A 23,692-nucleotide genomic window follows, 5' to 3' on the forward strand; every position below is an offset into this window, starting at 1 on the left:
GGCAATGGTAGAGAAGGAGGAGCAATAGTATTAGGAGGGACAGTCTGGGGATGCAGGATCAGGAGAATAAATGGCACTGGAGAAGCAGGAAAAAAAGGAAGAGCACCACTGGGAGGAATGGGGAATAGGGAGGGGAAGGGTAAGGAGGAGCAGCACCTGAAAAAATCATGAAGATGCAACCCCTTTGCTGGGTGCTGACTTAAAACCGAATGGGCCATAAAATAAGTTATATTTTCTTGGGAGCTGGACCCACTCACACTAGCTCTTTGCTTTGCTGGTGGAGGAAACAAATTTCTCCTTCAAGCTCCAGAGTGCAAGGGATGACATTGTATTTCTTTTCCCTGGGAGAGGTTCAAATCCTTTACCACTGTGGACACTGTAGGTGCCAATAGCATGCAGGAGGCTCGGAGTTGAATGTCCAAAAATGAACTTTACTGAAGGTGGATCAGATAAGTAAAAGGCACAATTCCAAACAGTTCTTAGCACCACAGTTTGATCTTTGCTGTTCACAGTCTTTCCTCCATTGGTGCAAGGCTCTCTTACTATGAGTGCAAAGGAAACACTCATGCTCCAGGGCATGGGTAAATGAGGTTCCCAAGTAGAAGGGTATTCTTATGTGGGCAGGGAAAAAAAAAACCTCTCCAAACTGTAAAAATTGGTAAAACAGCCTAAGCACAGAGAATCCCCAAAGTTCATCTCTCCAAGGGCTGAAGATTCCAAGTGGGGGTCCTCAGGATTAAGTCAATATCGATCTTACTCACAGTTCTCCAAATGTCCAGCTTTCTCCGTCTCTTGAATCCTTGCTGGAGGTGGATCCCCTCAGCACCACGCAGCTCACAGATGTTCCTCATCTCAGGGTAGGAAGGGAGCAGCAAAACTCTTCTTCCCAGTTCTTGCAATCAAACATTTCATTCCCACAAATGAGTCCAAAAATCACCGGAAGGCCTCTGTAGTGAGTCACCGCCATACCTCTGTCATCCAGGAAGTTGCAGAGGGGCAGTTCTTCCCTATCCTGGCCCCCTCAAGGAAAGATTTCCCCGTGACCTCTCTGCCAGCGACATTCAAGAGTCTTGCAGGCTTTTTATAAAGAAAAATCTCAAAAATCCCTAGAAACAGCCCTGGAGGCAATCCCAGCCAGCCAGTGAGTGGACTGGAAAGGCAGCTTCCTGACCTTGTCCAATGACATCAGGCTGGAGTGCCTCAGCCCAAAAGGTAGGCCCAAAAATCCAAATAAGGCAAAAGCTCCTGCACCTCCTCTAACTTTAAAAACTAAACTGCACTGCACTCAAAGCTCTCAGGAGAGAGCAGCTTTTATTACCTCACCAGGGGGACAGCCATCCCAGCAACCTCAAAGGGAGTGGCTGTACCGAATGGTGCCTCCCCTTGCTCACTATCCTACCTGTCCCTGGCTAAAGGAGTTCCACTAAGGACACTATTAGTAATGAACCCCAGTGGCTCGTTACAAAGAGAAATATTTGCAGGCTTGGTGAGGAGTTTGAGACATCATAGAGGGGAGAGATGGAACAACAAAGCATCGCTAGAAGAGGAAATGTTAGGAGGTGGAAATGTTAATGGGAGGGTACTCAAACCAAACATAGAAACAAGAACCAATGTGAACTCAACACCCTATCAAAAACAGTCCCTATAGCATGTACTATGCCATACACAGGAGCAAAGGACCTCAGTGCTGATTTTCAAACTCACTCAAAATTTCACCCTAAGGAGTCCTGCAATTTTCAATCATAGGTCCAGAAAACCTCCTCCCTCCCTGTGTTTAAACTTTTTATTTATTTTTAGTTTTTAATAATTCTTCTCACTTTTAATTTTAATCTTTTCAATAAAATTAACCACTGCATATCTAATCCATCTCCTCAATCATGAATAAAGCCACTTGTAGTCGAGATTACAGCCGCATTTTTTACAAAACTTGTCTTTGTTATGTCACTTATTTCTTCTTAGCTGAAATTGATTGAGATCTGGCTGTTGTACCGCTCAGTCACTTATCCAATGAATAACTGCATCGACTTACCACACATTTTTTAGTGCTTTCTGATAGATTTTCAAAAGCAGTTATGCTCATAAAATCTGGTTTTATGCATGTAAATGGCCTTTTGAAAATAACCTTGGGGCCAGTGAGCATAAAAGGTTGCTTATAACCCTACTGCGCGCATACTTTTGGGTGGAGTTGAGGTACGGCTAGGATTTATGAAAATATTTCTGGTTTGTTTTTTTTTAAAGTATCCACACAAGTTTATAAGCAGAAGTTACAAACTTGCTTGGAGCAAATGTTGCTTTGTACATCTACAATTAAGACAAGATTAGTCATTGTAGACAATCAAACTTATATCTGGAATGTATATGTAGACTTTACCAATATGAAGGTGGTTATAAAATGATCTTACAAGGATTTTTTATTGCTAGATTTTCTATTTTCACAAGGGTAATTTTTCTTTAAATGTCTATGATCCCGCCCTAAACTTCAGAGGGTGCAGGCTACAACTAACTTCTACATTAATTAATTAATAAATATCTAAATTGTTCTCATATAAAATTATGAGATGTATTATGCAGTTTTGTCTGTGTGCTAGTCTGATCTTATGCTAGCTTTAAGTAGACATAAATGTATTTATTTATTTATTTTAACATTTTTATATACCGATAACCGTTTGCACATCGTACCGGTTTACATAAAACAGAATAGAGGTGCCAGAGAACGGCCGAATCCTTTACATAGAACATAAAACTGTAACGAAAACTGTATTAAATTTTACTAATTACAACGTTGATGAAAGTAGAGAGTTCAATTTAGGAGTTAACAATAACTAGAGAGAATAGATAAAAATAACTGGATAGTTAGAGTATATTTACAGGCTATTTATAAAACATCTAGTGTACATATTATAATTCCTATCAGAAGATACTGGGAGAAAAATAAAAGGCATTGGTTTATTTAGGTGAATCAGTGCTTGCTGGTGAAAATAATACCCCATAGACATAGGGAAATGAAATTTCAACCTGCCTAAACTGTGGACTTTGCCACTTAGCTTAAGGAACAATTCCTCTAGCTGAGCTTGCATGAAAACAGGATCTTACTCCTGGGGGAATTCTGCGCAAAAAAATTAAAATTCTGTGTAGAAAAACTTAAAATTCTGCAAAATTCAGCATATTTTGTATTGGTCAAAATAACACCATTTACATGACAGTCTTTAAGTAATTACATTTTAAATTAATACAGAAAAAAGTTAAGAACATAAGAACATGCCATACTGAGTCAGACCAAGGGGCCATCAAGCCCAGCATCCTGTTTCCAACAGTGGCCAATCCAGGCCATAAGAACCTGGCAAGTACCCAAACATTAAGTAGATCCCATGCTACTGTTGCTAGTAATAGCAGTGGCTGTTTTTAAATGAGCTTAATTAATAGCAGGTAATGGACTTCTCCTCCAAGAACTTATCCAATCCTTTTTTAAACCCAGCTACAGTAACTACACTAACCACATCCCCTGGCAACAAATTCCAGAGTTTAATTGTGCCTTGAGTGAAAAATTAATTGTGTGTTGAGTGAAAAAAAGTTATTACTTAAAGATGCAGAACTTTAAATATTTTGAGCAGAATTCCCCTAGAAATTCACTGTAAGAGTATTCCTTCCATTCGCTCTCCCTACTCCTCTGGCCACTTTGCCTCTCAGGCTCAACTCCTTCCACTCTGTCACCACTCCCAGAGTTTCACCCCATTCTCAGTACCGCCTCTCACACAGGTTCCCTCTGTCTCTCCCTCTCTCACACACATGCTCCCTCTCTCTAGTACACATACACACCCTCATACAGGCTCCCTCACTCTCTCGCACACACACATCCCCTAATACAGGGACCCTCTCTCTTGAATATACATCCACACAAGCTCCCTTTCTCTCTCACACATACACCCACAGACAGGCTACCTATGTCAGTCTCTCACGCATCCCTTCACACAGGCTAGCATCCTTACATACACACAATCCCTTTTTCATACACACCAGCTCCCTATCTCTCACACACATACACACCTTTTCACAATCTCCTCATCTGGGCTCCCTCTCTCTGGCACCCACTAGGGATGTGCATTCATTTAGAACAAATTAGGCAATTTCAACGAAATTGCCTAATTCATCCTGGTTCGAGAGTCCTGAATCCCGAAACGGATTTTTCCCGAAATTCGGTAAAAATTCATTTTTTGGGTTAGTGGGGGGGGGGGCGGGGGGAGGGGCACATTTATTTAAAAAATAACATAACCCAACTCAACCCTTCAAATTTACTTAATTACAACCCTCCACCATCCCGATCCCCCCCAAGACATACTGAAAGCCTTGGTGGTCCAGTGGAGGTCCCGGGAGCGATCTACCGCTCTTGGGCTGTCGGTCGGCCCCTGTCATGTGGAAGGAGCAATGAATGGCCCGCGCCATTTTCTAAGATGGCACCGGCCATCCATTGCTCCTACCATGTGACAGGGGCTGACCAATGGCACCGGTAGCCCATGTCACATGGTAAGGGCAAAGCACCACCAGTGCCATTTTGCTTAGTGGCAGCTGATGGCCCGAGAGGGAGAGATCACTCATGGGACCCTGCTGGACCACCAGGGCTTTTAGTAAGTCTTGGGGGGGATCAAGATGGTGGGTGGGGGGGGGGGGTTGTAATTAAGTACATTTGAAGGGTTGGGGGTGGGTTGTTTTTTTTCAGTTTGTTTCTGAAAACAAAACGAAAAAAGTTATTGGGTTTGGGGAGTGGACCGAAATGGTCCACCTCGAACCCGAAAATGAACCGAAAAAAAGATTGTGCACATCCCTAGTACCCACACTCAAGCACCCCCCCTGCTCTCTTTCACACACCTCTGCTTACCCTCCCTGGTCTCTCTCACACCCCCTGCTCTCTCACCTTCCCTGCTCTCTCTCACACCCTCCTGCTCACCCCCTGCTCTCTCTCTCACACTCCCTCCCCCTTCCCCTCCTCCTCTCTCCCTCTCCTCCTCACTCCCTCCCCCTTTCACACCCCCTCTCTGCTCACTCACTCTCCTCTCCCCCATACCCCCTCCCCTCTCTCACACCCCGCCCCCATCCATTCTCACACCTCTCTACACACATTCACTCTCACCAGGGCCTTCATCTACGCCGTGAGCAGAGCACATCCCACAGGGCTCGTCATCTTCGCTGCGAATGCGCAGCTCCATTTGCGGCACGCTGGGGCCTTCATCTTCACCACACACGGTGTGCCGGGGCTTTCATCTTCGTCGCAAACGGAGTGCTCCGTTCTCAGTATGCCGGGGCCTTCATCTTCTATGCCATTTTCTGCGCAGAGTTTGGCAATTCTGCATTGGGGGGGGGGATTCTGTGCAAATTCTGCGCTCCGCAGGAGTGCAGGATTCCCCCAGGACTACAGGATGTACTTTAGCCTCATTGCACCTATCTACTTGCCCTTATTATTCTAATTTGCTACGGTAGAAAGGCTTATAGGTGGAGTGGAGGGCATGAATCTAGCACACTATTTCCTAACCTTTTCAAGCCCAAGTCACATCACCCTTCACAAAACTGAGAGTGTAGATATGAAGAGGACTTATATGACCAAAAGAAGAGTTAGGGAAGCATTAAAAGCTCCACCAGTCTCTCTTCCAATTTTTAAAACAATGGGAGAGAGAAGACAGAGGCCCAGATAAACCCATCATGATGGACCAGTTCCCTCTATATACAAGTGCAGAATAAGGGAGAATTTGGTGCAATATCGGCTGCTGGCTCAGTTACTTTGGCTGCTGCAGGGGACTGCCAAAGCTCCTTCACTGCTGCTCTTCCCAACACTAACAATGTCACATCCAGTGCTCAGTGCTCTCTCGCCTCTTCTCATTCAGCCTGGGTGAAGGACAGAAGCTGGAAGGTATCAGAGGAGGAGGGGGAAGAGGAGGAGATGCTCTGTGTAATGTGCGCTAGACAAAATAACCACATCCCAGGGTTCTTGCTGAGGCTGGGAAGAAGAGATATGCATTACATGTGTTCTCAGAAAGGAGCTGCCTCATGTTTAAAAGCCACAACTGGTGTCTTGTCGCTGTGAGATGCTAAGAGTAGAGCCCAGCTGCTGATCTGGATCTGAGCATCAGGCAGTGGGGACTTTTCTGTGGCACAGCTGATCGGGTCTGAAGGGCATTTACAGTGGCTCCTCCTCTTGGGTGCCGGATTATTTTTTTTCTGGCCCATTCTGAATATGTATATATTTTGGGGGTCAGATAGGTTGTGGCTGTTTGTTTTTAATAACACAAACTCTTCAGCTTTGTTTCCCCTTTTTGACCTCCAGAAGCCACGCTGATTTGGGGTGGATGAGCCCCAAGTTCATGCCATAATAATAAAATGATCTGATTCTGATAAGATTGCAATCATTTATAAACTGTATAGAAAACAAAGCATGTTCATCAGAGAGCATTCCTAATTTTTTTTTGCTTCTCTCCTATCCTACTCTCTCAAACATTGTCCCTACCACATACAAAACTAAATGGTTTTAGCCAACATGTGTTTCTTGTTACTGCTTTGTAAACAATAGCACTCAATAAGAGAAATGCTAAAAGTGGCCTGTACGGCTAGAACATTTCCCAAAGATCAGTAGATTTGTTACAGGATGTGATTATTTTTTATTGAACCAGTGTGAAATGGTACAATAAGTTCCTCTAAGGAGCTGACAATTTAATGGGCACTTGAAGCAATGGGTGATAAAGAGACTTGCCCGAGGTCATGGGGAGTCTTAGTAGAGTAAGTGGATTTGAAACCTGGTTTCTCTTGTTTTTTGCCCTTTGCTCTAACCACTAGGCCATTTCTTTTCAGATGTGAGCCATCAACAACATCTTTGGGTAATTCTTATGTCAGTTCATAAACATGTATCAAAGCCTGCAAAGAATCTATTTTGCTTCAGGACCAATGCAAATACTACTAATTTGTACGAAAGTTAAGAGATCATTGTTTTCATGAACAGACTTTACTTGTGGTTTATTATGCAGTTCTTTCAGTTGACATGTTGCTTGCTGAATGGATCATGAACAAAAAGGGATTAAAGGAGACTTTAAAAGGGCTGCGAATGTGCCCATAAATCTGTATATTTCGCCGTGCACAAAAATATATGCTATTTTATAACCTACGTGTGTAGGTTATAAAATGCTGTTTGTGTGCACATGTCTACAGCTGTATGCACATATCTTATGTGGCACTTTGCTACAGCTCCTGGCTAGATGAGAGAGAGAAAGAGAGGGTCAGTTTTATACTCTTTATATGGACCATTGTAAGGGGCACTTTCATTCAGGGTGAGTTTTCGGGAGGTGGGTTGGGGTTAGGGAGGTGGTATTATAGACACATTCAGAGGTATCCATTGTACAACTCACACCATTAAAAATGTTTTGACCTTATAAGTGATGACAATTCTAAAAAGAGGAGTTGATTTGTACACTGCAGTCTCTGCTAGCTGCGTTGTACAAATCAACTCCTTTTCATCGCTTATAAGGTCTAAAAATCTTTATTTAATGTCAATTTTACAATGGATATCTCTGAATGTGTGTGTAACACCCTCCCCCCCCCCCCCCAACCCCAACCCACCTCTGGAAAACTCATCCCGAATGAAAGTGCCCCCTTACAAGGGTTCATATATAGAGTATCAGACTGAGGGCTATAAAGGAGTTTCTCTCTCTCAAGCTGCACCAAAGTGGCATGCATGCCAGCCAAGGAAAATTTACAATTACACACATTAATGCTGGCCCCCACCTGTGGAATACCCACTTTCTGGGCACACAGCTTTTCAAAATTCACATAGCTCCCACACAGCCCACTAACATAAGCAGGTGTTTTTGCATACACAAGACTTTTAAAATCTACCTTATTATGTATTCATGGCTAACATAGTAAATGATGTCAGATAAAGACCAAAATGGTCCATCTAGTCTGCCCAGCAAATATTTTAGGGTAGTAGGTTACCTCCAAGCAGAAATGTAAACTTTAGATGTAATAGAGAAGTTACTCCATTTCTTCATTTCCATTTTCTAGCCAGAAGGGATCCTCTGTGTTTGTCCCACGCCCTTTATGAATTCCATTACTATTTTGTCTTCACCACCCTTTCCAGAAGAAATATTTCCTGACATTGCTCCTGAGTCTTCCCCCTTGAAGTTTGATATCATGACTCCTAGTTTAAAACTTCCTTTCCATCAGATAAGATTTGATTTTTGTGCGTCATTAAGCCCCTTCAGGATAAGAAAACACAACACAATAGGCTCACTGCCGAATATATTCGGGCTGGACCGGAAAGGGGTTAATTCCTTTGGTTTGTTCAGAAATGCATGATTTATGATTAAAATTTTATTTTGTATAATGTATTGCAAATTGCAAAATGCCAGCAAGTGCCATTTTAGTGTCATTCTACTTGTGATGTACTGAGTATCCAATTGGAGCAACCATATCCAATTGGGGAAAGCTGAAGCTCTCGCTTACATTTTTCTAAATTAAAATCAACTTAGATGTATGTATAAATCATCTTCAATTTTTCCCATCTAATTGGTACCAGTTATGGACAATCATCAATTAACTATCTATTGTTAGGTATTTTATTGAGCAAATATGCTATATCCTTACACCGTATTCTTCCAGGAGGTAGATGTCCATCACTACAGAGAATACCATTCTCATTAGTACCCTTCTGTTTAGTTTTGAATCCTTAAAAAAAATCTCACTTTTCCAAAACTTTTCTGTTTGTCTTTAAGATAAATGGCAGAAAGAAGACCTTGGAAATATACCCGGGTTTTATTGTTTTTTCAAATTGCCATGACAGTCCCCCAGTACCTTTGGCAGTTTGCTTACAAACTATTGGGGTGATTGTATTCTCTGGGTTAACTTTATAGGCTGTTTTCACTGTAAAATCTATGATTTAAAAAAATGCTGTTTTAAAAATACCCATTCTATGCACACCCCTGAACCTCTTTCTGCCATTTTATCTAAAGGCAGAAAGGGTTTGGGGAAGAAGATAACATTTTAGGCCACATTTAAAATGGAGATTTTTAAGGCATCAACGAATAAAGTAGATAGAAGATCAAACGTTAACTTCATTATTCTTCATACTCAAAAACACAAAATCAAAGTCTATAAATGCAAACAAAATAAATAAAGTAACATAAAAAATATAAAATATAAATGGGTTCTTATACACAACATAACTGTTACCAGAGAAAATATGGCAGTATTGGTATAATTATAGACCTTCAAAATCTTTATTTATCCTTTATAGAAATCAAGTGAAAATAGGTAACATCTTATTGGTGAGAGAGTGCCCTGAACACATGGATATATACTGTATGGAAGTGTACATATCTGCAACAGTGAAACTGTGAATGGCTCCTTAAATCAATTATGGTTCCATTCACCATTCGGGGCATTTTCTCACAGATTAGCTGGTCATAGTTTTTTAATCTGACTTTTGTGAGAATGAATAAAAATTTTAAAGGTCTAGAATTACAATACTAATACTATTAATCATTTATTCATATGGTTTAAGGCTTGCTTGTGTATAAGAAGTCATATTTTGTGTGTGCACTTGTGAGGGAATATTTTTATTGAATTGGCAAGAAATATTTATGAATTGGTTAGAAATATTTATATACAATTTGATTAAAATAACATTAACTTGTCAGGAAAGCTGCATTTGTTGTACTATGCAACATATTTAGACTATACAACATATTTTTTGTATTAGCAACTAACATATTTCAGTCATTTTGCAATTTCTGTGCTGCTGAATCCTCCCAGAACACACTATAAACTTTAAAATGACCTGAGAATAAACAATTGCTCCCATGAGTTGCTTTCAGAAGACCTATAAGAGGAAAATCTACTATGCAACGTTTTCTTAGCACATTCTGCATTTTCCACGCAAGACCTTAATGTTACTTCCCCCTAGCAAGTCTAAAAATAGCAATCTAGCATTATCGATTGGAAGATGTAATAACTAGAAGGCCTAGCAAAAATGCAGGTGCTGTTGCAGTCCTGCCTGCGAGGAGCGCGGGCAGACTCCCTACCTTCGCGGCCAGTCGGGCTGCGGACCCTGCCTCCTTCGCGACGAGCGTGCAGCCGTCGCCAGGCTCCTCCCTGGCTGCCTTCAGCCCTGTGCGGCAGGGCCGACCCGCTGCGAGCTCTCCCTCACGGTCGGGACCAGCGCTGCCGCTCCTGCTCTCCCCAATGCACTGCAGCCTCTCCCGGGGTCCTCAGCCGGCAGGGAAGCCGTCCCTGCTGGTGCCTGCTGCAGCCTGGGTCCTTGCCCAGCAGGGAGGCCGTCCCTGCCGGTGCCTGCAGCCTTCCTACTCTCTCTGCCTGACTTCTTTGTGGCTGGAGGCCACTTCTGATGCCTACCTTGCTTCCTGGGCCTTCCACGTGGCTGGGGATGCCACCAGCCTGTCTTGCTTCTCTCCTCCAGCTTCCTTAGGTGCGGGCACGCGCCTCTCTCCTGCTCTTCAAGGGCCAGCCAGGTGTGGCCCTCTGTTGACCCCTCCCTGGGCGTTGCACTAGCCTACGGGAGACTTCCGCTTCTGTACTTGTCCCTGGTCTACGGAGTCCCTTGTGCTTACTCCGTCCGTGCCAAAGACTGGCGCCTCGGTGCGGGCCTCTACAGCTTCTGAGACATGTTCCTTTTCATTGCTCCACATCTCGTCTAGAGGCTCTTCGAGTCCAGAGTGGTCTGTGACCAGTCCTGCGGGTGGACTGTGTAGGGCGCACTGCGTCGCAGTGCGCAACCCAGTACTTGCCTGAGTCTTCTGAATGCCTTGTACCTCATTCCTGAGTCTTCTGAATGCCTTGTACCTCGTTCCTGAGTCTCGTCTGTGCATCCAAGTACCTTGTTCCTGAGTCTTCATCTGTATCTCTCTATGTTCCGGTCTTCACTGCCCTGGCCTCCATCCGTCCTGCCGCTTCTTCCCGTACCCTGCAGCAGGTCCGAAAGGGCTTGTAATGATCGGAGGACTGTTCATAAGACCACCATTGCGTTGCTGGACTTCTGAAGCGTGCAGGTCCGGAGGAGGGTCAGTATCTTCAGTCATCTGTCTTCAGTTCAGCCGCACTCCTGTCCAGCCCATGCTCGGGCATGCCTCGCCTGCCGTGGCACCTCTTCGGAGTTCCTCTGGGGTCGAGCCATGGTCCAAGAACACACATCTCCTGGTAAGCGGGACCGCTCTCCTAGCGCTCCACAACAGAGTGCGAAGGCCATGTGTTCAGCATTCATGTCCTTGTGATGGGCTCATGCCAAGTCCCGGAGTTTCTTTGCCAAGAAATTTTTTTTTAAGGAAAAAACTTCTGTTCCAGTTTTCTCGCTGAAATTCTACCGACCTGCTGGAGGCGCCAGCTTGCTTGAATTTTTTGTTTTTTCCACATCGCTAGAGGCTTTAGCAGCTGTTTACACCGTGCCTTCTTGAGACTTTGTTTGGCCTGGGTACACTTGCTGTACGACCTGCAGGAGGTGCCTGCACCCAGGTTCACCATCATCTTCCAAGCTGCAGCATCTGGTTCCTGATCTGCTTGACCATCTTGTCCAGAATTTTTTATTTTTTCCCTCTGAGCACTCTTGTTCTACTCTCAGGACTCACCTGCTCCGTAGAGTTTATCTTGCTGGAATCCTGCGCATTTCGTCCATCAAGTTCACCATCCTGCAAGAGATGTCTTCAACTCACCAGCCTGTGGCACTTCTCTCCAGATGACCTGCAGGAGGCGCCTGCACCCCATCTGTTGTCATCCGTCCAATGGGGCCTGGAGCATCGGTCATCTCTTTGAGTTGAACAGGCAAACTCCTTCGCTCTTCCCACTCAGTTTCTTCAGTAATTCCAGTTACCACATGCTTGCCTCGCTCACCACCCTGAGCTCAAGACCAGTGACCTCTTCTCTGGGATTCGCTGCAAGCTTCACCACCTAAGTAAGGTGCCTGTCCAAGTGTGCCTTTTCCAAGTACATCTATTTCCAGCTTGCTCTCAAGTAGTCCAGAGGATGTCCATCTCCTACCATCTGTCTAGGACCACTCTAGTGTGAGGGTCAACTAACCAAGCATCACTAAGATTCTGCCCAGCCTTAGGGCCCACTCCTAAGATGGGAATTACAAAACTTTTGTGCCTACAATACTTCTGCTCTGCTTTAATTTTGATTCTCACCACCAGTTATTTAAAGCTACCAGTTCAACCAGCCTGAACATCGGTAATACGTCTACACTAGGGAGTCCAATTACCAACCAAAGGACTTCACCCAATGTTCCTTGTCAGGTGTAATTCCGTCCGTGACCGCCAGCAGTGACTAAAAAACATTCTTCTACCATCCTTAGCTAACGTATACTAGGAAGTCACGCTTGCACTTACTTCATATCATCTAGAGGCTGCGAAATCATCTGGTCACCAATACTCTTCAGCTCTGATCATTGAACTACTGGTTGGTACCCAACTCCGAGTGTCCCACCATACTTCAAATCCAACTTGAACCAACTGTTGGATGTCTTCCATCTTCTAGTGATACCAAGACTATTCCTTGTTGCATCCCGAACTGCTTCAACATCGTCCACCTTGAGTCGCTGAAGTGCTAAGTCTCTGGAACCATCAACTCAGCATCTAGTCTTCGCCTTGTTACTCCATCCTGCACTACAGCTTCAGCCTTAAGTAATATTAAGGACTTCCATTCAAAGCCAAGTCTTGGATGGAGCCTAGCATCTGCCACCTGGATCCTAGAACCAAGATGCCATCTTGCGGTTCTATAACCCTGCATCCTGCCTGATTTACACCTTCAGCATTCCATGCTCTATGTTCGTCTTGCCTGGACCTTGACCACTTCTGTCTTGTCTACTGCCCAAGTATTCTTCTCGCTACATTTCCTCACCCAGAAGTTCCAGCTTCGTCCTTGGATCCTTGATTGCCCATGATGGTATATGGAATACCACCTTCTTCCCAAGCTGTTCACAAGAGGCTTGAGGAGGGGGTCTTTAAGGAGGGTGTACTGTTGCAGTCCGGACCGCGAGGAGCGCGGGCAGGCTCCCTACCTTCGCAGCCAGTCGGACCGCGGACACTGCCTCCTTCGTGGCAAGCGTGCCGCCGTCGCCGGGCTCCTCCCTGGCTGCCTTCAGCCCTGCGTGGCAGGGCCGACCCGCCGCGAGCTCTCCCTCGCGGTCGGGACCACCGCTGCTACTCCTGCTCTCCCCAACGCACTGCAGCCTCTCCTGGGGTCCTCAGCTGGCAGGGAGGCCATCCCTGCCGGTGCCTGTGGCCTTCCTACTCTCTCTGCCTGACTTCTTTGCAGCTGGAGGCCGCTTCTGATGCCTACCTTGCTTCCTGGGCCTTCCACATGGCTGGGGATGCCACCAGCCTGTCTTGCTTCTCTCCTCCAGCTTCCTTAGGTGCAGGCGCGCGCCTCTCTCATGCTCTTCAAGGGCCAGCCAGGTGTGGCCCTCTGTTGACCCCTCCCTGAGCGTTGTCCTATTCAGCCCTACAAAAGGGCTCAGCGTCCATTCCAGCTTTGCCTTTGCAAGGAGTTGACACTCCTGGGATCCTGCTGTTCTTCGCTCCTGGAGTCGTCCTTGTTCCAGCACTTCTTCAAGGTCCTGTGTTTCCTGTTCTTCATTGGAGCTCCTTGTCTTGTCCTGATGTCCATGTTCCAGCCAGATGTCCGCCTGCTGTTCCTGTAATCTATGTTCCAGTCCAGATGTCTGCCTGATGTTCGTGATCCAAGTCCAAGGTCTGTCTCTTGATCCAGTAATCTGTGTTCCAGTCCAGATGTTTGTTCTCCATTCCTGATGTCTGTGATCCAGTCCAGTTGTTGTTTCTCCTGATCCTGATGTCCGTGATCCTGACCAGTTATCCTGCACCCCTGGTTCCTCGTTGCCACCCTTCCTGGCATGCCATGTCGTGGTCCGCGACCAGCCCCGTGGGCGAGCTGTTTAGGGCGCTTCATGGTGCAATACCTGCCTCACTTCTGCAGCACTAGTCTCCGGGAGACTTCCGCTTCTGTACTTGTCCCTGGTCTACGGAGTCCCTTGTGCTTGCTCCATCTGTGCCAAAGACTCTGCCAGAACCTGTACTGTCAGAGTGGTCCGTGACCAGCCACTGGCAGCTGAGTAGGGCGCGCCTCGGTGCGGGCCTCTACAGCTTCTGAGACATGTCCCTTTTCATTGCTCCACATCTCGTCTAGAAGCTCTTCGAGTCCAGCGTGGTCCGTGACCAGTCCCGCGGGTGGACTGTGTAGGGTGCGCTGCGTCGCAGTCTCAACCCAGTACTTGCCTGAGTCTTCTGAATGCCTTGTACCTCGTTCCTGAGTCTCATCTGTGCATCCAAGTACCTCGTTCCTGAGTCCTCGTCTGTGCATCCAAGTACCTTTTTCCTGAGTCTTCGTCTGTATCTCCATGTTCCGGTCTTCGCTGCTCTGGCCTCCATCCAGCCTGCCGCTTCTTCCCGTACCCTGCGGCAGGTCCGAAAGGGCTTGGAACGGTCTTCCGAAGTGTGCAGGTCCGCAGGCGGGTCAGTATCTTCAGTCATCTGTCTTCAGTTCAGCCTCGCTCCTATCCAGTCCATGCTCGGGCATGCCTCGCCTGCCGCGACACCTCTTCGGAGTTCCTCTGGGGTCGAGCCGTGGTCCAAGAACACATATCTCCTGGTACGCGGGACTGCTCTCCTAGCGCTCCACAACAGGTGCTCACATAAATAGGTCTGTTTGACAGGCCAACTAGCTTTGTGGGTTTTTTTTTTAAATTCTTTATTTATGAATTTTGTTTACAAAGTAAATCCATTCATATTTAGTATTCAATTTTTACATTGAATTCTTAAGAAATCAGGAACAATAATAGATACATACTTAAAAAATATAACATTTGACTAACACAAGGTCAAATTACCTTATTCTCCTGATTTCATGTTACTAAACAATAAAGGGAGCCTCTAGAGCAAATCTAATAATAACTAAAGAAAATTGATTCTTTAATATAATATAAACAGCAGTAATACAGATTATTCATTTTGTACATTTCCAACTGAGTTATGATCTGGGGATTCCGCCCCCCCCTCTCTGGTTCCTACATTCTTCCAAAAATCTTTCTAAATCCATTGGATCGTAATAGATATATTTTATACCATCCACACGCATGATGCATTTACTTGGGAACCTTATGAGTATTTGGATACCATATGTTCTAGCTACATTGGCTAAACTAATAAACTTTTTTCTTCTAAGTTGAGTTTCTTTTGCCACATCTGGGTAAACCCATATCTTCTGACCCAGATAGAGAGAGGTTCTATTTTGCATAAATAATTTTAACACTTTATCCCTATCCAAAGAATGGGCAAATTTTACCATAAGAGTTCCTCTTTTCTCAATCTGGGCAGTATATGAAGTTTCTAAAAGTTCTGTAACATTCAAAGTAGTTTCTTGTGGAGGTGAATCTGTGTTTAAATTTTGATTTCTCTCATTCAAAAAATAAACATTCATAATTAAGGGGAGACTTTCAGGTGTAAATAACAAAACTTTTCTAAGATAATTCTTAAGTTGTTCCCTTGGGGAAATCATTCTGCATTTAGGAAAATTAACAAATCTTAAATTGCAGTAGCGAACTGTGTTTTCCAAATTTTCCATTTTTTTTACAAGATATTTTCTCCCTTTATTATCAATGTTTGAACTTCTTTTATTGTATTTAATTCTTCTTTTACCTTCACAAGAGATACTTCATTGCTAGTTACTAAAGGGTTTAAATTCAACAAAGTCATCTGCATATCTTTTATGTTAGTATTTAAATTCACAATATTATTCTGTAATGATATTATCACTGACCATAACATTTCCAAAGACACATGTTTAGGTCCTCCAGATTTAGCATTAGAAGTAGAAGGTTTACCCAATAGATTAAAGAGATCTTGTCTAGAAGTATCCCCAGTGAGGCGGACTACCGTACTTCCTCCAGATACCAAAGCTTGATCATCGGTATTTTCACTCTTTCGCACCACCAATTGGGGCGGGAGGACCAATCCCTCCGTTTCCTTCGGTCTTGCTATTTCCCTACCCTCGTCCTCCTCAAACGGGCTCAACCCAGAAGACGCAGTCCGTGTTGTGGGTGAACCTAGGGCATTGGTGGTTGCAACGCTCATTGGTGGTGCTGGGGTTGTTGGGACTCCGGGACTTAGGCTTACTTCTCCTGATAATAGGGAGATATGCTCAATATCCTCCATTGTAATGGGACTCTCCGGGGTCGTTTTATCTGTAAGCGAGTAGATACCTGCTAATGTTGTTTGAACCAGGCTAGGTCTGGCTGGGGTCGAGGCATCCTGCCTGACGTTGCCTTTTCTTTTTGTATGCGGCATCATTTAATAGACAAAAAGCAGTAATAATAAAACTAGAGTCTCTACTCACACTTCTGTCGAATTCAAATAAATTCTGGTTTAGGAGATGAGGGAAGGATTTTCGATCCAAAAACCGAAATTCCATGGCAGCCTTCCAGCCTTCGCTGGCCTAAGCCGGACCAAGCTGCACGCCCCTTATGGAGCGCGCGGCTTAGGCAGCACGCCGACGGCGGCTGCGCGCTATCCGCTACTTACTTTATAGTAGCGGATGCCCTGCACTGACATCACTCCTTGGCCTCGTTCTGAGTCCAGGCAGGCCGCCTCGTTCTGGCTCCAGGCAGGCCGAGTCCTTTTGTTGTTCCGGGACTTCACCCTATGTTCTAGGGGTCTCACAAAAGTGGCGCAGGTCCTGGTTGCCCTCTCTCCTCAACCACCGGCTCCCTAGCTTTGTGGTTTGATATGGAAAAGGAGTCGTTCTGGGTGTGAACTAAATAGGGAATTTTGTTTGCTCATCTCCCCAAGATGGTGGAGTGCTAAAGAGGAAAACATCAAAAACTGTACTGGATTGGAAGCGATAGTTTACAAGCAGTGAAGCTGAATGGCTGGCAGCTTGGGTATATTCTTAACAATGTGGACAGAGATTACCAGGCCAATTGAATGGGTAAATTGGTTTTGTTCTGCCAACACCTGAACCCCCATCAGTTCCTCTAAACCTCCCACACAGAAATTGCAGAGAAATCCAGTTTCAATTGTGCTAGTTAATTAGCAGATGTAAAATTGTACATAAGTTAGTTTATTCACGAATCTCTTACAAAAAAGCAATTTCCATGCATACTTCTTGACCATGGCCCTAGACTGCCCCTTTTTTGTATCAGTAAATGTGTGTGTGAAACTGAAAATATGTGTGTACCTTCGATGTTTATAAAATAGCCTGTATGCAAATACAACCCTATTTATGTGCATACATGCTAATTTTCCACGTGTAATCCCTTTGAAAATTCACTGCATAATCTACAGCAGTTCTGCCTATGACTCCCACATCATTGCATCTTTCCAGAATTCTCCCATTGTCTCCTATTCCTGATTCTCCATTATGAATGATTCCCGTTGTCAGTGCACATGTTCTGATCTCCCTTACAATGTAAAAACATACTCTCATAGTTAATCTGTGTCACAGACCATCACCTGGGCTCTTCATTTAGTAACATAGTAATGACAGCAGATAAAGACCAAATGGTCCATCTAGTCTGCCCAGCAATTTGCTTATGACAGTAATTGCCATTCTGTGCAAGTTACCCCATGCGTACTGTTAAGGGCGGTAACTGCCATTCCGTGCAGGTTACCCCCATGCGTTCTGTTAAGAGCGGTAACTGCCATTCCGTCCAGGTTACCCTCATGCAGAAATGTTACATCATCCGTTTCTTTATGCCTTTAGGGATTGGCAGTGTTTGTCCCATGCCCTTTTGAATTCATTAGCTGTTTTCATCTTCACCACCTTTTCTGGGAGGGCATTCCAGGCATCCACACCCTCTCCATGAAGAAATATTTCCTGATATTGATTCTTCCCCCCCCCCCCCCCGAGCTTCAAATTGTGACCCCCTAGTTCTACTGTTTCCTTTCCAACGGAAAAGGTTTGAAGTTTGTGCATTGTTAATACCTGTCAGGTATCTGAAGGTCTGTAGCATATCTCTCCAGCACCTCCTCTGCTCCAGGATATTCATATTTAGATCCTTCAGCCTCTCCTCATAGATCTTCTGAAACAGACCCCCCACATGACCTACTGACAGTTCTCTGGAACACATAGCTCAGAGGCAGCCACTTGCAGTAACAAGCTAATTTATTCCATACATTGCTGTTCACTTCACATTTATGGCTTTCAGTTTCTGTCCTGAGATAGCAGGACCACCCCAGTAGGATTCATTGGTAGTCACTCACAGGCCAGTCCAATTCCCCAGGACCATACAGAACCTGCTTCCTAACTGCCCTTTTGCTGCTTCACAATTCCTATCCAAAAGCTGTGAATATCTCTGCATCTGGGCCTAGGGAAGCCCTCTCTCCTGGCTCCCCACCCATGTCTCCCTTTCTGCCTGAGAGGCAGTGCTCTCTCCCTTAAGAGCCATGCTGATTCTTTGCAGTAGCTCTATAATTAGCCTCAGGTGTAACTCCCAATTATTACCACACCTTCACCCTAATTCCTCTCTGCCAAAGATCTCCAAACTACAAATCCCAGCTGCCCTGTGCTTCCTGTTCCTATTGGCTTTACAATCCCATAGCCAACTCTTCTTCACTTTTTCTTTCTGCGCTAAGACAGTGTTCCCTCAGGACTCCTTTTAGAGCTCCTTCTGTCTCCTGGACAACCTAACTGCCTTGTCTCTTCAGGCAGCTTCAGCCTGTTCGAAACCTCTATTTCATCACTCTCTTTATGAGAACTAATTTATGGTTTTGGTCTTTTAGATATTCTCTTTTCATTTAATTGGGTTTGTAGTCTTTGATTTTGCAATTTTGATTGGATCTGCCATATTTTGATATGTTTAGAAGCAGGGCTTTCATCCATTTCTCTTTTGGTTAATTTTATTAATCTGATGATAGACAAATAATGTCTTTCAGAATCTAGTGTTCCAGGTATTGTAGCCTATGTCTTAGAAACGTATCATGACTAACCAAACAAAACTAATCATTTGCATGAATTTCTTTTGTGCATACAGAGCGAAGACATTAAACTTGATCAATATGAAAGAAGAGAACTGCAAATTAATTGAGGATGTTCAGCATGTAAGATATATTTTCTTTGGTATCTTTTCTATTAGGGCAGTGATCATCAACCTTTTTTATTTCATGGCACACTTTCAAGTTTCTTCAATCCTTGTGGCATACCAAACCAAATTTTGCAGGATTCTCACCCTCCCCCCTTATCACCAGTAGAAGGAAATTAGCACTTTTTACTCATGTGTGGCTCTTCTGCCAGCTTCAATCTTACTCCTGAAATTGCAGAACCAGTGAATCCTGCGGGATTACAGAGCCCAACATATTTGAACATCAGATTGAAGCTGATAAAGGAGTCACATACCAATAATAAGTGCTGCTTTCCTCCTTCCAGTGGGAAGGAGGGTAAAGTTACCAGAGTTCTGGTGGATGAATCCAGGATACTTGTTCCCTATCATGCTAATAGTGAGCAAATAGTTTATTTTGGCGATTGGGGAAATGTTTGGTAGACTGTCCCCATGGAAAATTTATTAATCTACTCTCAAAATATAGTTAAAAGCACATTCTTTAAGTTTTATTGCCACAAAATATATTTAGCCCAATACAAAAGCCTCTGTGCTGGTGGGTATGTCCTGCATACAAGAGAATTAATTATATACCTGAATAAATCAAAATTAGCCAAGAAAATCCAGCTATTCCCAACATGTAAATTGTAACTGGAAGACATTTCCATTTGAACTGGGTCACAGGATATTCATTAATGGCCCGATTTTAAAACCTGCGTGCGCATAAAAATCGGAGGTTATGCATGTTGCCAGGCCCTGTGCATGCCGTGCGCATTTTTGGAAGGGCCTGGCCACACATGTAACCCCCGTTACGTGCCGAAGTGCCGGGCCTCTAGAAAGGGGCGGGCTGGGGGGGTGTAGTCTAGGTGGGAGGGGCAGACCAGGAGGTGGACCAGGACAGTGCCATTCGATGCTGTCCTGGGGAAACGCACTCCAGCAGCTGGCCGGTGCGTGGAGATAACTTCTGCTCTAGAGGAGCATTAAGTAGCAAAATAAAAAATGTACCCCTTAATTGGAGCAGACTGGGAGCAATCTGGGGGAGGCCCAATTGCGTTACCGCACGTATTTTTCAAAAATCCCCCCCCCCCGCACGTGTAGCTGAATACCCGGCCGCATATGCGCGCGGACATGAAAATCCGGCGTGCATGTGTGCGCGGGACCCGTATTTTATAACATGCAAGTGCCAACATGTGCATGTTATAAAATTGACAAGTCCACGTGTGTATGCCGGGAACTACGTGCACATGGATTTTCACACGCTGGGGTCTTAAAATTGACACCATAGATTCTTTTGTCAGGCAATAAGTTTCCAACTTTTCTTGTCTCTGGCTTGCATTTCTGGTTTGTCTTTTTTCTTATCAATAGCATTCTCTCTGTTGCCTTTTTGATTTTTATTCTCTCTCTCACATGCTCTTTCCTTCTTCTGCCTTCTCTTACCTTCAGAATGGATATTTTAATCATTTTCTCTTCAGTCTTTCTGTTTTTTCCTTGATGATGTTCTTTCTTCATTCCTCCTCTCTCGTCTCCATTCCTATTGTCCCCCACCCCCAAATCCAAGGTCATCTCTCTCTCCCCATTCCCAGCTCTCTCCTTTTCCAGTCCTCTTTCTCTCTCTCCCTCTCTGCCCATCTAATACCCAGTCCCCTCTTCCTCTCCCCTTTCTCTTCTTCCTGGCCTCCCATTCCCAGATCTCTCCCATATTCCAGGTCACCTTTTCTTTCCCTAATCCTGAGTCATTTCTTCGTATCCATCTTCCCAGGACCTGGCCCTTTCACTCTCTCAGTCCTGGGTCCTCTTTCCCTCTGTCACCCTGCACCTTATCCAGGGTCCTTTCTTCCTTCTCCCTTCTATCTCTTCCTCAGTCCTTGGTCCTCTCTCTCTCTCTCGCTCTTCTCCTGCATCTTCCTGGTTCCCCCCATCTTTTTCTCTCATACTCGATCCTCTCTCTTTCTCATTCCCTTCCCACTTAACGCCTCCCCTGATATGCCCCAGCTTGTCCTCCCAAATCTTTCACTGCCCCTGGAAGACAGGAGCAGCAATGCATAATATTTGTTAGTTCCTGTGCCTCTTCCCCCAAACATTAACATCCCCTCCTCACCTTCCACAACATTCACCACCTTTTTGCACTCTCCACCCTAAGCACTCATCCACTTCTATTCTCACCCACTTTCAGCATTCACCCCTCCCCTTCTCTTCCCATAAATCATTCTTGCCTGACTGGAGCTCCGGGTGGCTCCCTACTCTGCTGTCAGGTGAGCCTCACGTCCCTGTAGAATAGACATCTAAGGCCTAAGGTCTTGACTATCCAAGCAAACAAAGCACAGCAGAGAAGATGTCTGTACTCCAGATAGCAGTTGAGGGTGGAGAATGGACAGGTGGAGCAGGGCTAAAACAGGGAGCAGAGGCACTTCTCAGCCATTCACAGCTGCAGTGTTGGCTCCTTGCTCTTGCCCCTCCCTTCTAGTTGCCCTCAGTGCCTCTGGTTGCTGTGGGGATAGGATGACGGGGTTGGAGCAGCAAGCAGGAGATTTGAGGTACTGTCCAATAGAGTCAGAGCATGAGCTCATGGGGGAGGATTTTGCTAGGGCTACCAGCACTAGAGATGTGAATCTGAACTGGAATCGATTCCGGTTCCGATTCACATCGTGAATTTTTTTTCGTGCGGCCCGATCGGGTATTTTTATTATCGGCTGCGCCCGAGCCGATAAACAAAAAACCCACCCCAACCCTTTAAAACAGCTCCCTTAGCTTCCCCCACCATCCCGACCCCTCCCCCCAACGTTTTAAAATTACCTGGTGCTCCAGTGGGGGACCCGGGAGCGATATCCCGCTCTCGGGCCGTCAGCTGCCCCTAATAAAAATGGCGCCGATGGCCCTTTGCTCTTACTATGTGACAGGGTATTCGTGCCATTGGCTGGCCCCTGTCACATGGTAGGAGCACTGGATGGCCCGTGCCATTTTTAAAGATGGCGCCGGCCGGGTCAGGAGGGTGGGGGAAGCTAAGGGAGCTGTTTTAAAGGGTTGGGGTGGGTTTAGGGGTTGTTTTTGTGTGCCGTTTTTCCCGCCCTCCACCAAAACAATAAGAGATCCTCATGAACAATTTCGCGGGGATTTCCTATCGGTTTCGGGGAGCCCCCTGATTTCTGACGACTTTGAAAATATCGTACGATATTTTCAATTGTCAGAAATACGATTCACATCCCTAACCAGCACTGCAGCACAGAAAGAAAATGAACTTTCACAAGTTGACTTAGGAAATATCCACTGCTTAGTTCCGGCATTAGTAACATGGGATCTACTTAATGTTTGGGTACTTACCAGGTACTTATATCCTGGATTGGCCACTGTTGGAAGCAAGATGTTGGACTTGATGGGCCGTCAGTTTGATTCAGTATGGCAACTTCTTATGTTCTTAAAAGCTTTTGCGCAGTCCTTGCTTATGTCAGCCAATAAGTTGTTTAATGCATCAAATAGGGATGTGCAGCAGGGACGGATTCATCCCATTCAGTATTCATATTCGTCGGGACCCAAATCCGTTGCATCCGTTCTCGGGTGACCTTGATCCGTTCATTAGTTACATATGTATTCATTTCCCAAAAAAACCCCCATCCCAACCCTTTAAATTTAATTAACTACAATCCCCCACCCTTCCTGACCCCCCCAAGACTTGCCAAAAGTCCCTGGTGGTCCAGAAGGGGTCCTGGAGCGATCTTCTGCACTCAGGCCGTCAGCTTATAAGAAGAACATGCCATACTGAGTCAGACCAAGGGTCCATCAAGCCCAGCATCCTGTTTCCAACAGTGGCCAATCCAGGCCATAAGAACCTGGCAAGTACCCAAAAACTAAGTCTATTCCATGTTACCATTGCTAGTAACTGCAGTGGCTATTTTCTAACGCAGAGGTTCGACACCAGTGTGTCACCAAGAACATAAGAACATAAGAAAATGCCATACTGGGTCAGACCAAGGGTCCATCAAGCCCAGCATCCTGTTTCCAACAGTGGCCAATCCAGGCCATAAGAACCTGGCAAGTACCCAAAAACTAAGTCTATTCCATGTAACCATTACTATTGGCAGTGGCTATTCTCTAAGTGAACTTAATAGCAGGTAATGGACTTCTCCTCCAAGAACTTATCCAATCCTTTTTTAAACACAGCTATACTAACTGCACTAACCACATTCTCTGGCAACAAATTCCAGAGTTTAATTGAGCGTTGAGTAAAAAAGAACTTTCTCCGATTCGTTTTAAATGTGCCCCATGCTAACTTCATGGAGTGCCCCCTAGTCTTTCTACTATCCGAAAGAGTAAATAACCGATTCACATCTACCCGTTCTAGACCTCTCATGATTTTAAACACCTCTATCATATCCCCCCTCAGTCGTCTCTTCTCCAAGCTGAAAAGTCCTAACCTCTTTAGTCTTTCCTCATAGGGGAGTTGTTCCATTCCCCTTATCATTTTGGTAGCCCTTCTCTGTACCTTCTCCATCGCAATTATATCTTTTTTGAGATGCGGCGACCAGAATTGTACACATTATTTAAGGTGCGGTCTCACCATGGAGCGATACAGAGGCATTATGACATTTTCCGTTTTATTCACCATTC

The 23,692-nt window shown here is 45.0% G+C and overlaps 1 protein-coding gene across 2 annotated transcripts in view; it reads left to right on the forward strand.

Annotated features, from left to right (window-relative positions):
• Nucleotides 1-23,692, forward strand: part of SLC26A7 (solute carrier family 26 member 7) — a 311,800-nt gene that overhangs the window by 230,399 nt on the left and 57,709 nt on the right. For both annotated transcript variants that reach the window (XR_003854875.1, XM_029591660.1), the window contains exon 12: nucleotides 19,028-19,094. Coding sequence is in view for 1 of the 2 variants with exons in the window: in XM_029591660.1 (XP_029447520.1) it covers nucleotides 19,028-19,094 (67 nt within the window). In the remaining variant the exon portion in view is untranslated. The remainder of the gene's footprint in view (nucleotides 1-19,027; nucleotides 19,095-23,692) is intronic.

The sequence above is a fragment of the Rhinatrema bivittatum genome, chromosome 2 (genome assembly GCF_901001135.1).
Source record: "Rhinatrema bivittatum chromosome 2, aRhiBiv1.1, whole genome shotgun sequence".
NCBI lineage: Eukaryota > Metazoa > Chordata > Amphibia > Gymnophiona > Rhinatrematidae > Rhinatrema > Rhinatrema bivittatum.